A 14,306-nucleotide genomic window follows, 5' to 3' on the forward strand; every position below is an offset into this window, starting at 1 on the left:
TTAACATGCAAATATGTATATCGGGCGGGTTGAGTGTTTTGACAGTAATGGGAGTGGTTGGAACTCAATGGAATAGTACCCGGCCATGTTTTTATGAGAGTTGATCCCCCTGGGGACTGAAATGTTATGCACGAAAGGTTGGCTGGTTCATTCCACCAGCAGGAGCAACAAGCAGTAAGCCTCTTGAATAGGATCCAAGAGAAACCACAAGAGCCATCATTTATTGGGGATGTACTAGGTACTGAACACATTACACATACTACCTTCTCTCCTCTTAGTGCACCCCCCACGCTATTATTCCCATTTTGCAGATGAGGCAGCTGAGGACCAGAGATTATATAATTTATCCAAGGTCATGCAGCCAGCTGTAATAACGTTAGGACTGGATGGAGTCTGACTCCCAAGTCAGACTCAGTAAATGTTCATTTCTCTTACCTTTTTCTGCTTCTGGGCTTTTTTGATTAACATGTGCTAAGAGCATGGGATAGAGAAATCTAAGGGCTTCTTGGAGCAGCTCAATCTTGGTGTTTCTGTTTATTGATCATCCATCATAAATTTCCATCAAGCCAGCATCACATCTTCTGACAAGGGCATTTTCCCCTTTGCTTTGGGAATTCATTTATTTGGGGAAAAAATTATGCTCGCAAAATGTATCATTTATAGTTTTCCACTTAATATAACAGTTTTATGGAAAAGGATAAAAATGTATGAATTTAAAAGCATGATGATGAACTCTTAGATTGGAGGCCTGTTGAGAGTTCTCGCAGCCCTACGGACACTGGCCCCAATTAACTATAATCATAGCTGCCATATATAAAGGCTTGCTACATGTCAGGCACTTTAGATGCAGCATCTCAGTCTCCACAACCATGATGGGAGGAAGGCACTTCTATCAACCCCATATTACAGATGAGGAAACTGAGGCACAGAGAGACCAAATACTTGTAGGAGTCACTCAGTAGAAGGTAGAACAAAATTCGAGCCAGATCTGCCTGCCTCCTAAATCCCTGATTCTTTCTGATACATAATCTGATAGTCAATGATGTGTGGAGTCCTTTGCTACTCACCTGACCAACAAGGTAGAATAATGTAGGCCAAAAGTCACCACCTGGCAGACAACTGGTTGAACTTGGCCCATCCATCCCATGTTCTGTTTGACGAGCTTCAATTTGTCATTTCTCGTTTTGGTTTGAAACCTCTTTGATGGAGCACACGGGCTCCATTACTGACCTCTGACCTCTGCCTCCCAAGCAGGCCGACCCCAAAAGCCTCTCAGCAAAAGTCGCGTTGCATCTAGGTTGATGTACAGGGCCTGGCTTGCTTCACGCATTTACCTGTCCCACCCTGCAGGCGTGTGCGTTCGCCACCCAGTTTAGCCTGACCTCGCATTTTATGGGCTCCCTCCGCAAGCCAGTGGCAAAGCAGGATTTGGGGCTGTTTTCTCAGCCCATAGTAGCCTTGCTCCCCCAGCATCATTCCTCGGCCCCCACCTGCATGGCCACTGGCTGGAGCCCCTGGCGCTCCCCACAGCCACCCATCCATCCATTTGACCTCATTTCAGGTTGGGGCTGGTCTGTCCAGTCTGCCACCATCCTGGTTTCTCCCACCTCAGAGCACTGGAGGTCAGCGGGTGATGTCAGGCACCAGCTCTTCCCTGCAGGGTGCACAGGACGCTGGCAGAAGCCGCGGATTTGGTTGAAAAGAGCTGGCTTTTTAATTATGCAGCCCAGACAGGCCCCCACCAGCAGCCCAGTGGAGAGGGGAGCCTCCCGGGGGCTGGCTGGCAGACGCCCTGATTTCCGTTCCTTCAAGTGGCCACTTGGAAAAGAAAGGAACCAGCAAGTAATCAAGCATGAAGGACAGAAACACTCCAGGTGAGGACAATCAGGCCCCCGCTGAGCTGGGGGTGCGGGGGCGTGGGGGTGCTCTGCAGAGGGGGGGATCGGGCCAGTTCCAGACAGTGGGGTGTACCCAGAGCCCGCAGCTCAGACTGCTGAACGCTGGGCCGAGGACTGGGGGAGTCAGCTGCACACAGGCCGGGAAGCCAGATCGGTTCGAGACTTTGCCGCAGACCTGTTCTCTGACCACGGGCAAGTCACTTGATCTTGCTAAGCCTTGGTTTCATCGGTAACAAAATGGAGGCGGTAATTCCTCTCTTCCAGTCTTTCTGTGAAGAGTAAACGTGATGATATCTGTCAGGTACTTAGCAGAGAGAGAGAGGATCATAAACAAGAATGACAGCTAGCCTTTAAGGAGCACTCATGACTCCTAGGTATGCCGGGCTCTGTGCTAAGCACCCGACGTTCATGCAGCCATTTATTCTTCAGACTGTAATGCCAGGTGACAGCTGGTGTTTTGCTGAAATGAAATCACAGCTTGCAATGGGAATTTGGTTCCAATTCTTCCAAGTGCGGGCGTTCCCACACTGCGGTGCTCCATGTGGTGACTCAAGGTTCCACGTTCCTCTGTTTGAATGAGCGACTGGGAAATCCTCCTCCATATGGCTTGTTCTGTCATCATTTGGACTTCACATGGTATGAACACATCTTTGTGTTTGTCATGGGAATAGTATTTTGAAAATAATAAATGGATATGTTCTTTCTTCTTCTCCAGGAAACCACAGTCCCCAGTCTAGCTTCATGGATGGCATGAGCCAGGAGGAGGTTCAGATGTAGGGCAAGTTCTGCTCAGATCGGAGGAGGAAGCAGAGAGCCCAGCTCTTCTAGACCCTAGTGGATCGTTGACAAAAGAAAAAGGGAGACCAATGTAGGGCAGGGCTGAGAGGCCAGGCAGGCATGTCTGCATCCTCTCTCATGGGGGTGAGGAGGTTGTAAAAATACCCAGATGGATATGCACCCGGGAGCCCCACAACATTGTGGCATGCCATCCTCAGAAGTGCCTGTGGCCGTGGGCAGCCTCGGTGGGAAGGGGGTGGCTGCACACAGGAGTCTGCACCCCAGCCCCGGCAACCCTCTCCCAGCCTGCATGAGGGCGCAGATTCCAGGGTCCCCGCGGCTGGCGCTGAGAGCAGGAAGCTGGGCAGAGGCCACGGTCAGGAGAAGAGATTGCTGCAACCCAGACATTTGTATCTGGAGCCGTGGGGGCAGACTGCTCACCCTCAGAGATTAGAAGGGCCCAGGCACAGCCCTGCTGTCACCTGAAGGGGAGGCAGCCCAGTCTGGCCCCAACACCTGCCAGGACCTCAACCACTCCATCTGAGCTGGGTTCCCTCTGCGCCAGAGACCCCAGGCACCTGCTCAGGGGTACACCTGGGTGCCTTCTAGAAGGGAGCAGGCCTGGGAAGACGGTCCACCCAAGAGACGGTCCAAAGAGACCCACTAAACAGGAAGAGGCCTGAATCCCATTGATTTTGCAAATCCAGGTTTTTCTGCCTCTCACACCCCCATCCACAATGAGGTGGAGACTCTCGAAAGTTATGTGCAATAAAATGCTGTATTTTTTTCTCTATGCTGTGTGTATGGTGTTACATTCACAACCCACAGTTACTCAGTTAATTAATTCTACAAATATTTCTTGTGCCAGGCAATGTTTGAGGGGCTGGAGATTCGGCAATGAATAAGACCAAACACCAAAGTGGGGTCCCTGTTCTCAGGCACCTTCTATTGTTTGTAAATGGTTTATTTATCTTGAGAGAGAGAGAGAGAGAGAGAGAGACTCCCAAGCAGGCTCCACGCTCAGTGCAGAGCCCAACGCGGCCCATGAGGTAATGACCTAAGCCGAAATCAAGCGTTAGATGCTTAACTGCCTGAGCCACCCAGGCACCCCAGGTAACTTCTACTCTCGTGGGAGGGAAAAGACAGTAAATGCGTGCATGTGTCAGCAAGGGTTCTTAGGGGTGAGAAGCGTACTGAAATAAACTAAGGCAATAGAAGGGAGAATGACTAAGTGGCCTAAGAAAGCCACAAGGTGACCACTGGGGAAAGAGTGACTGTAAGTGCATCAGCTGGCACATAAGGAGCAGCAGGAAGGCCAGGGTGGCCAAGGGAGAGGAGGGGAACAGGAGGAGGGGTCGGGTTGGGGGTGAGGGAGAAACAAGGGGCAGGTCAGGAAGGGCCTCGTGAGCCAGGGGAAGAAGTGTGGCTTTTATTATAATTATAGAAGTCATGGGCAGTGTTTTTTTTTTGTTTTGTTTTGTTTTGGTTTTTTTGAGAAAGGGAGAGCGGGGGAGGGGCCGAGAGAGAGGAAGAGAATCCCAAGCAGGCTCCACACTGTCAGCGCAGAGTCAGACGTGGGGCTCAACCCCACAGTCTGCAAGATGGTGACCTGAGCCAAAACCAGGAGTTGGACGCTTAACCAACTGAGCCACCCAGGCGCCCCCGTGGGCCGGTTTTTAATTCACGTATGATTTGACCTGTGTTTTGTAAAGATTCCCCCAGCTTTTGTGGGAGCTGATGGTGGGGACAACAGAGGTGGAAGCAGGAAGCCGAGGTCAGGATCTCACTGTAGTCCGGGCAGAGAGCGGCGGTGGCTTGGACCCGGGTAGGGGGAGCTGTGTTAAGTGGCTGGATCTCAGAGATGTGGAGATGGGAGGTGGTAGGACTTGCTGATTTATCGGTCACTGGCCCAAGGCACAGAGGCATAAAGCATGCCTGTCGGGGTTTGCACTGAGACATGGTGGTGGCCGAGGCCACGCGTGGAGCGGAGGAAGATGGCAGTGGAGGGGGATCTGGGGGTCCTGCTGGGCTGCGATGAGCCGCCTGTTCACAGCAAGTGAGCTGCTGGACAAACCCAAGTCTGGAGATGACAGGGACAGCTGGGGCTGGAGGTTCACACGTGGAATCAGGTGCCTATGAGGGGATTTGCCGCCCGGGGCCTGGACGAGCTTGCTGGGGGAGCGTGGGGGGACACAGAAGGGAGATCACTCAAGGCAGTGTCCAGGCACGATGGGTGCCGAGGCCTGGCAGAGGGGAGGCAAGCTGGCCATGGCGCCCAGCTGGCTTCTTTTCTCATCCCCCACCGTGACGTTTGTCACCGTCGGGCTGTGAACACACATACGGGCTCTGAAAATCTCTGTGTGTATTCCCATGATCCAGGCATGCTTATTACGTTTGTTTTTTGAAGTTTGGCATAAAAATGAAACCGCAAGTTCTCATAAAGAACACGCGAGCCCCTGAGACTATATCCTGTTTCAAAGGTTAAGGGCAACCCTCCAGGCAGAAGTCAGTGGCACTGAAGCTAGCATCACATGGAACTCCACGGAACAAGTGCCCAGGCACCAGATCTTCCTCCGCCCTGCTCTTTGAGGGCAGCTTCAGAACGACCTCAGACCCTTTGGACCCTTCCGTGTTTCTGGGCAGGGACTGTACTTCCCTGGGCTGGGCTCACTTCCAGGCCGCGAGCCCACGTGAGCAGAATATCTGCCAGCCTGTAAGGTCGCCATCAGAGCGCCCCTCTCTTTGCAGCAGGGCATTGCCCTTCTAGGAATCCCTTTTCGGAATGTTGTTATCCCTGTGTCAGAGTCTGGAAGGGAGGACATTTGTTTTTAAATTAGGAGGTGTAGGGTGGGGAAGGAAGGAGCAACACAGAAAAATTCCTAGTTGCTTCTAGTTTTTTTTCTTTTTAACTTTTTTAACTTTTTTAAAATGTATTTTTGAGAGAGAGAGAGCACAAATGGGGGAGGGGAGAGAGAGGGAGACACAGAATCTGAAGCAGGCTCCAGGCTCCGAGCTGTCAGCACAGAACCCAATGGCACGGCTCAAACCCATGAACCGTGAGATCATGACCTGAGCTGAAGTGGGACACTTCACTGACTGAGCCACCCAGGCACTTTTCTGGAAGTGCCATGTTTTAGGGAAACCTCCCAGTCTCAGGCAAACTGGGAGGGTTGGTCTTCTCAGCTGAGTCAAGGATCAGGATGGCTGAGTGCGGGGGAGGAGAGACAAGGTTGGTACCTTAGAGTCCCCATCAATGCCAGTCTTGGGTATTATGACGAAACCATATGGAAATGAAGCAGGTCCCCCCCCGGCCCTCAAAGAAGCGTCACACCCCACACTCAGCCCACTCTCTCCTTCCCATGCCCCCCACTGCCCAGGACCAGGCCCCTGCCACAAAAGACAGCTGATAATCATCTGTATAAGTGTATTTTTATTGAAAATAAAAAAGGCATGGTACTTTCTTCCTCATAAGTAGCATCCAGTCTGCCCCCCCCCCCCCCAGTGCTGCCGGTCCTGCTCCCTGCATGGTCTCAGCACAAAATCCACATTAGTGGCTCGCTGGTGGACAAGACGGCACCACTTGTACATTTGTCCGTTGAGACAGAATGAGAGACAAGAGCCCTCTCCCCGTATGCACACGGCACATTGCAAGGAAGGCAGATCTCAGGATATTTACATTCATGCATTAGATATCCCATACTACCTGGGCTGTTTAAGTCAGACTGTGTACAGATTCAGAGAGTACAGTAATTTTATATAGATATAGATATCTCTTTAAATATATATATATAACTATATATAATATATATGTCTATATTTTTATAGCTATTAGTCTTTCTTCCAAAACTTGCTTTAGAAGCTTCTAAATAACACCTAAAAACTCTGGGAGATCCTATATGCCATTCTAAGTCGGGCTCAACTAGGAGACAGTTAAAAAATATCCATTTGAGAAAATGCAGAGAAGAAATGTGCATTTCTCGACCTCAAAGTTTGGGCTAGCCTGAAGATTGGTCTGCGTTTAGGGGCTGCAGATACGTTCCTTAAACAAAAGCTCCGATTTCAAAGACCAGGTTGGTGTGGTTTTACAGATGCTTCTTGTCACTTAAGCGAAAAATCCAGTGAGGCCTCCTTGCGGCACACAGGACGGTATCCACATGGCCAGTTCTAGGTTTGTGGGGTTGAATTCTCGTGTGACTTCGTTTTTAAAAACTGGGTTCTTCTCTTGGTTTGCACTAGCCGAGAGAGGAGACTTTACAAACCCGGTGTGGGGGGAATTTATGCGCAAATGTTAGCTTTTCGTGGAGCCCTGGCCGTGTCCCTAGAGCGAGGTGGATGCCAAGGGTGGACAGCTGGGAAACCCTGCCTGTGGCCGGAGGGTTAGGCCAACTGTAAAACCTCCTAGGTTTCAGCCAGGGTGAGGGAAGGTGGGAGTTGTGGGGTTGTGCAAAGCTGGGCTGTGCCCTGCCTCCCTTGAGGTCTCCCCAGGCTGGATGCCCATCACGTCATGACCCCTTAGTCAGGGCCTTCCCCTCTGACCGAAGGTGTCTTCCCATCACTTCTGAGCCCAAGGTGCCGTGTGCATAGAGCTGGGGTCCCGCCCGAGTGTCTGTTCAGGGAACACGCAGGGGACTCGGTGGCAGGCTACAGGCAGTAAGGGAAAGAGCCTTGCCGCAGACCCACATCCCCTGGCCCTTTGTCACCAGCTCGAGGCAGTGACAAAGGCCACTGGTGGCACCGTGCCATGCCAAGGTAGGCAGGGAAAGCAGAACACAAATCCAAACCAAACACAGGTCCTCACGCAGAAGGAAAACCGAAAGGAAGAACAGAGCCCTTTCTGGGAGGGTATGGGCCTGGGCCTGTCCTCAGCCTGTTCGTGCTGACCTGCGGGGAGGACCCGGGTGAGGGTCACAGCGAACTCACCTTCTCCCCTCTGCTCTCCGAAACACAATGGAACACAGCTCCATGGGCAAAGGGATTCCCAACCCAAGGTGGATTTCCAAGGTTCAGCCCAAACGGGGATTTGTTTACTGTCTTGTCAGGCTTACCTGGATGGCAAAGTCTCACCGTGGCCCAAATACCCTTCAGAGAACCACACTGGTGGTCTGGAAAGTGGACGGAGTCCACCTAGCTCAGTTCCTACACAGAGAGAGCGGAACCGTTAAATGTGTCCACTTCCTTCTGAGCAAGTGTATGGGAGGTGAGGGAACCACGGGGTCAGGAGTGTTCTCCCAATCTGGGCGATGCCAGACCACAGGCCTCTGTCCCCACAGGCCTAGTGATGTGCCCACAGGTCGGGTGGCCACCTGGGAAACAGGCCAGGGGACCAAGATTAGCAGGCCCGGAGGGTCCTTTCCCTCCCTCCCTCCCTCCCTCCCTCCCCTTCCTTCCCTTCGTCCACCAACCCCTCTGGACGGTTCAGCATTTTTAGAACACAAGACATTCGAAGGGGGCCGCTGGGAGAACACCACCTCCTTCCGGATGAAGAGAGGCTGGGGACTCTCCGGAGAGGGTCTGAGTACCTGGGAAGGGCCTTAGGGGGTCATCGGGGAGACCCAGCGCCAGGCCGGGTCAGCCTAACCCAAAGTGCTGGGCTTGGCATGAGTGGTGGCCTCTCCGGATGAAGGCAGGGCGTGGCTCACATGGAGGCATCAGTTCCTACGAGGATCAGGGGTGGAAATGAGTCTGCGAGTGGGTAGAGGGGGCTCTGTCCTTCCCGGGTCCTTGGCGTGGCGTTCAGTGACTTGTTTTGCCCCTGGAAGGTCAGACACTAGCTCTGGGTGTAAAAGAGCCCCTCTGCTCAGTCAGGAGGGGACCTTGCAGGCTGGGCTCACAGACCACCGTGGCAGGGCTCAGAAGTCAAGAGCCAGGCGCCTGGGGTGTGGGAGGGAACAGGAAGAAAGGAGGCAGGCCCTGAAGACTAAAGACAAGTCGCCGATGGGGTGACAGACAGATGTGTGGGAAGCACCTTTGGAAGGGGACATCTCATGGCTGTGCTGATGGCTTCTGCTGGGACGCATGGTGAATGGAGAGCAGTCTTCCTGGGGAGGAGGAGAGGTTTTCTGGCAGGCAAGTGACTCCTGGATCACCTTTCTCTTGGCTAAGGTAGGATGCCCCCCTACCCCAGCAGACAGACGGACTCCCTGCCTTTATCAGAGTGCAGCTGGGAGACAGTAAATCAAATCCAAGATGGAGAAGAGACGTGAAGAGTGGGTGTGGCGGTGCGGCCCCAGCTGCTGCACGCAGGCGAGCTGGCCCGGGAGCTGACCAGGGGCAGGCTGGGAACGGGATGGTTTCTCCCTGGGAAATCCTGGACAAGCCCAGAGTCAGCTCGTGTCCTCCTGCTTTCCCGTGTCCACTAATGCCACCAATGTGCCCCTCTGGCCAGCGAGTCCGGGGTCTGCAGACTCACACCACAGCGCTGTTCACGTCCACCCCTTTGTTGCTCTGCGAGGAGGTCATGGGATACTCAGCAACACTGGTGCCATTCTCCTCTTTTCTCAGTGGTTTCCTGGGAGGGGAGGCAGGGACATCCGTTAATGACCAATGGCAGGGGTAGGTGCATCATGTCCTTCCAGGCAGGCCACCAGACTCGGTTCTGGGTTAGTATCCTTGGGCTGCTGGTCCTTGTGGGGGCCAATCAGGAGCTGGAGGTGGTCTTAATGAGGGGGACCACACAGTGTGTCGTACACACCAGGACACAATTGAGAGTGAGAGAGGAGAGCTGTTAATAATGAAGTGGGGACAACAGCTGTTCATAATGAATTGGGACTGTTTGGGACAAACAAGAGTGGAGAACCTGTGTAAGACGTACGGTCAGGCTTTGGTTGATCTCTGATTATGAGCAAGCAGTTGTGAAGATGAATACCTGGGGGTGCAGAGTTGAGGCGCCAGAGGTTGGATTTTGCAGCCTTGCCTCTGTGTGGTCAGAGGTACATGGGAGGATGGCGGTGATGGTGACGCCTGGTGGTGGCCATGGTGGCTTGGGGCGGTGGGAAGAGTAATGGGGGTGGAAATGGTGGTAGAGTTGGCGGTGGAAGTGATGGTGGTGGTGGTTATGGTTGTGTCAACGGCAGCGGTTATGGTAATGGCGGTGGTGATGCTGATGGTTATGGTTGTGTCAATGGCAGCAGTGATGTAATGGCGAGTGTCCCAACTAAGTGCATACTAGTGGTTCTCAAGCACTTAATGTCAGGCCATGTGAAGACCATTCCAGAGGCCATTTGACCCCAAGAGCCATTTCTCCCATACATACAAGGCTCAGGAAGGCTGGCTGGGAGGCTTTGAGAAGGCTCTTGCTCACTCGCAGAGGTTCTGAATTCGCAGCACTACTTTCTGGCCTGGCTCCAATCTGACCTCCTCTCCTGGCTGGTTCAGGAGGCCTCCAGGCCCCTGGCGACAGCCTCTGGATCTAGGCCACACATGCTGTGGAGCCCAGTCCCCTATCACAATACTGCTGTCTCTCGGGTGAATCTGAGGCCCATGGGGCCGTAGCTCAGTCACCTCTGTCCCCAGGAACGCTGGGGCTGAGCCTGACCTGGCCTTTGTTGTGTATTGTCTCCGTTGAATGTCTAAGGCCATCTCTGAAAACCTGGTGATTGATTGCTTCTGCCTTCTCCAACGTCCCCGGAGCCTCTAGGAACCCAGCCTGAGGACTGGTACTTGGAGCCTAGTCTGCTGCCTATGGAATAAAGTCTGAGGTGAATTAGTTTAGGGGAGGCAGGGTCTGCAAGGTGGTTATCGGTAGTTTCATGGGTGGGATTATCAGGCCCGCTCAGAGACAACACCCTGAGATCAAATCTAGTAACTTCCCTTCCCTTTTTTTCTTGCTGAAGAAAACAGCTCACAAACCACAGAGAGAAACCCAAGTTCACTGACTCTGGGTGTCAGACTCAGCCATGGTGGCTTCTAGAAGTGTGAGATGCAAACCAGCACTTCCTCCCGTGGCGCATTAGGCTTTGGACAAAGCACTCTCAGCTACAGATGTTCCTGGCCCCTCTCACGATGGTCCCCTGAAGAAGCTAGGCCTGGGGTTAAGAGATCCATTATGTGGGGAAACTGAGGCTTAGGGATAGCTGTGACTTGCCCATGGGCTCCCAGCTGGTTGGTGCTGCGGCCTGGACCGCCACCTGCTTCCGCCATATCCTGGTCCAGACAACTTTCCCTTAAGTCAGCATTCCCAGCAGGGCACTATCTCCGCAAACAGGCTCTATGGTCCCATCAGCTTGGAAAGGCCTCCCACCTCCCTCCTCCTGGGGAGTTCCAAAAGTTCTCGAGAGTCCTCCAAGAAGCCCGTCTCATTTTGCTTTAACCCAGCATATCCCAAGAGCCCCGCTTAATTTAGATGCTCCAGACACTTTCTGGAACCCCGAGGTGTGTAGGGGTCAGACGAGTGTCCTTGTTTGTGATGGGCTTGTGGAAGTATGGTTTCTGAGCCAACCTCTGTCCCTGGGCCTTTTCTCCCTCAGTCTCTTTCATGTCTCCCCTGTGCCCACTCCTTCCCAGGGGCTTCAAGTGGCTCTGACTCTGCTGGGTGGGCGTCATTTCTGACTCTGAGCGTGCATGGCCCGGAAACTCGGGTGGAGGGTATATTTTCTTACAGTGAGATCCTGTGTTGCTCTCGCCATGAGGCCACCGGTGGGCTTAAGTGAGATTCCTACATTCAACATCAATATATGAGGACGGGGGAGAGGGACATCAGGATCGGGATTCCAGAAAATATTAACAGGCAAAAATCTCTGAGCCCAAACCCACACTGCTTCACGGCTTTTCTCCCTAATAAATATTCAATCTTGGGCTAGTCTGAAAAATCAACTGGAATGGGTCCAGGTCAGGGGAGAGGAGGCTGAATGAAGGGCCTTCAGGAGTGGATAATGGAGAGGTGCGTCTGGAACTCCCATGGAAATGGGCAAAGCATGGAGGGCACAGAGTTCCCACCTTTTCAGGGTGAGGGTAGGAAATCTGCAGGACTTCTTCTGCCAGGAGAAGAGGTGAAATTTCTTAAAGCCAGGCTGCTGGCTAGGACACCCCTTTGCGTTCCTGGGGCCTTGGAGGGAAATGTTGGCCCAGAGGGCCTGGCAGGAAGCAAGCCTGGCCAGAGGGACACTGAGGACAAGGCCAGGAGACAGCCCCAGGGCCTTCTCAATGGCCCCAGCCAGCTTTCCACCAAAGACCAGCTTTATCCCAGGACAAAGGGCGTCTGGATAGGGGCTCCACCCAGCAAAGTAGCACCCGGTGGCTGGCCCAGCGCCCCCTACAGGAACATTCCAGGAGCCTGGGCATGGCAAGGGGAGGGGTTAGTGTCCCAAAGGTTCTCCTGAGAAGTGGGCTCGGTCTGCTCCCCTCCTCTACTAGAGCTAAGCCCCCAACCGATCTACTCCCTGGACTGCTGCCCCAGCCCCCTCCCAAAGCCTGTCTGGGAGTCACAGGAGCCCAGTGGAATCTGGAGTTTTACCTACAACAGGAGATGGCTCTACCTCCCCCCTCCCCCCACCACCCTTCCACTAAAGGGCACTGCAGGGTGACGCTGCCCGAGTGCTGAGATGTCATGCCTCAGTGAACCCAGGCCCCACCACTTCCAGCCATGTGACCTTGGGCAAGCCACTTAACCTCTCTGTGCCTCAGTTTCCTGGTCTATAAAATGGGCACAATAACGGTGTCCATTTCATAGGCTTGTTGGGAGGATTAGATACGTTAATGCAGGTCGAGCACTTAGATGAGCATCTGGCATACAGCAAGTGCTCCATAAGTGTTTGTTAGCTCTCAGCACTGCTGTTGGAAAGGTGTCAGCGGGGAGCTGTCCTGTTGGCCGGCAACGGCCAGCACTCTCCAGTCTGCACAGACTTCCTACCTAATGGATGCCCGTGGGGCTCAGGAAAGGCCAGAGAGGCTCACCGGGACCCAGCATGGCTCTGCAGCGCTGTGAGCCAGCCAGGGCTGGTCCCGCTAAACCAAAGTAAGGCATGTGCACCCTGGTGTGGGAAGAGATGGCCTCGGACGACTCCCTACAAGGCCTGGTTCCTAAAACCAAGAGAAAGGGAGGTGAGATTTCCTTGGCCATGTCCGGGATTCCTGCCTGTCGGAGGGTGGGCTCTCCACCCCGAGACTCCTTCCCCCCTCGCCCCCATCCCGGCAAACAGCAGGCACTCCTCGTTCTTTACACCGGGCGCTGTGCTGACAGTTCCGGGGGGCTCGGGCCACGAGCCATGGCCTCCGCAGGAGCCGCCTCCGCCCGCACGCCGGGCCAGGCAGGAAGGGCCAGGACAGGAAAGGCCAGGACCCAGCTGCCCCTCTTGGGCCCTGCTGACAATGTTATGACAGGTCCCACCCTAAGAAGGGAGGGCTGCCGGGCTCGCTTCTGGTCTCACGCACCCCGCGGAAGGGGCTGCTCTCAGTCAAGTGTAGCGGTCTCAGACTCCCTTCTTCCGAAGGCATCCATCGTCCCCGAAACACACACACACAAACACACCCATACGCAAACACAGCCCACCCCACCCATATACACACACACCACACCCATACACGCACACACACACGCACGTCCATACATACCCCTTCACAAACACACACCCCCTTCCACAATGAGATGCCTTTGTGGCCTGCAGACTTCTCCAAACCTGGGTGAAGAAGCCAAAAAGAGCCCTTCCGAGCCACCAAGGAAGTCGTCGACCAGGAGAAACAGCGGCCTCCTTTCCAGCCCAGCACACTTTTCCCTACCACCTGGGTGAAGGGGAGTCAGGGACGCAGCCCATCGGCACCCTCACGCTCCAGCTGGCCCCGCTGTTTGACCATCTCCCTAGGGCTTCCTTGTTCAGCCACCTCCGGCTGAGCAAGTCGAAGGCTGGCGTCTGTGAGTCTCCCAGGCTTCAACTCGCCCCTGGGACCCAGCCAGCAGGGCGAGGCATCTGGATCTCATTCTGCATGCCGTGGGGAGCCATTGGAGGACTCCTTACGCCGGTCTATACCCTCACCCTGCCTTGCGACCTCCAACCAGCATGTCTAGAAAGGTGACTAGAGGGATACAGCTTCCTGGTGACAAAAGGGCCCCCGAGAAGCAGGGACCTACCCACTGGCACCGAGAGTGCCCACAATCTGCCTGCCTTTCTGTCAATGACTGGCCGGTAGCGCCATGTGGTCCCCGCTACAAAAAGCAGCTCATCCCTGCTGCCCACCTCCTCCCGCCAGGACAGGATTTCATCACCCATCACAGCAGGTGGGTCCCTTCTGGGGGCATGGGGGGGGGTGGTAAGAAATGAGCCCAAATAAATGTCTCAGCCCAAGGCAGGTGGGGACACATATTGCCTCCACCCTTTCTGGGCCCAATCTTCTTTTGGAGGAAGGGTTGTGGAGGTGATAATAATGAGATACTGCGGCATAGGGGACTCAGAAGAAGCCTGTGTGTTGACCCCACCAGTGGGGAACAGCGAGCCCTGGACCACCTGGAGGATGGCAGTGGCCCCGGAGTGAGAAGACTGAGTCTCGGGCCTGCAACAAAGCACAAGCACCAGCTCCCTGAATCCAGCCGAGGTCCCGAAGGAGGTCAGATGGTCTCGGAGCAGCAAAGGTCACGTATCCCATGCTCAGCACTCGGCCAAAGGCGGTCCCTCCTCGGAGCGCACTGGCTTTGACTTGACT

General features: G+C 54.1%; 1 protein-coding gene across 5 annotated transcripts in view; it reads right to left on the reverse strand.

The window, feature by feature from the left end:
- Nucleotides 1–6,087: 6,087 nt before the first annotated feature.
- Nucleotides 6,088–14,306, reverse strand: part of PRIMA1 (proline rich membrane anchor 1) — a 62,316-nt gene continuing 54,097 nt past the window's right edge. For 2 of the 5 annotated variants that reach the window (XM_043556912.1, XM_043556911.1), the window contains exon 5: nt 6,088–9,183. In XM_043556912.1, coding sequence (XP_043412847.1) covers nt 9,081–9,183 — 103 coding nt within the window. In that variant the 3' untranslated portion in view covers nt 6,088–9,080. Of the gene's footprint in view, nt 10,354–12,522; nt 12,693–14,306 lie in introns of all 5 variants that reach the window. The other 3 variants (XR_006293481.1, XR_006293482.1, XM_043556913.1) reach the window with 3 other exon arrangements.

This window comes from Prionailurus bengalensis, chromosome B3 (assembly GCF_016509475.1).
Source record: "Prionailurus bengalensis isolate Pbe53 chromosome B3, Fcat_Pben_1.1_paternal_pri, whole genome shotgun sequence".
In the NCBI taxonomy this organism is placed as follows: Eukaryota; Metazoa; Chordata; class Mammalia; order Carnivora; family Felidae; genus Prionailurus; species Prionailurus bengalensis.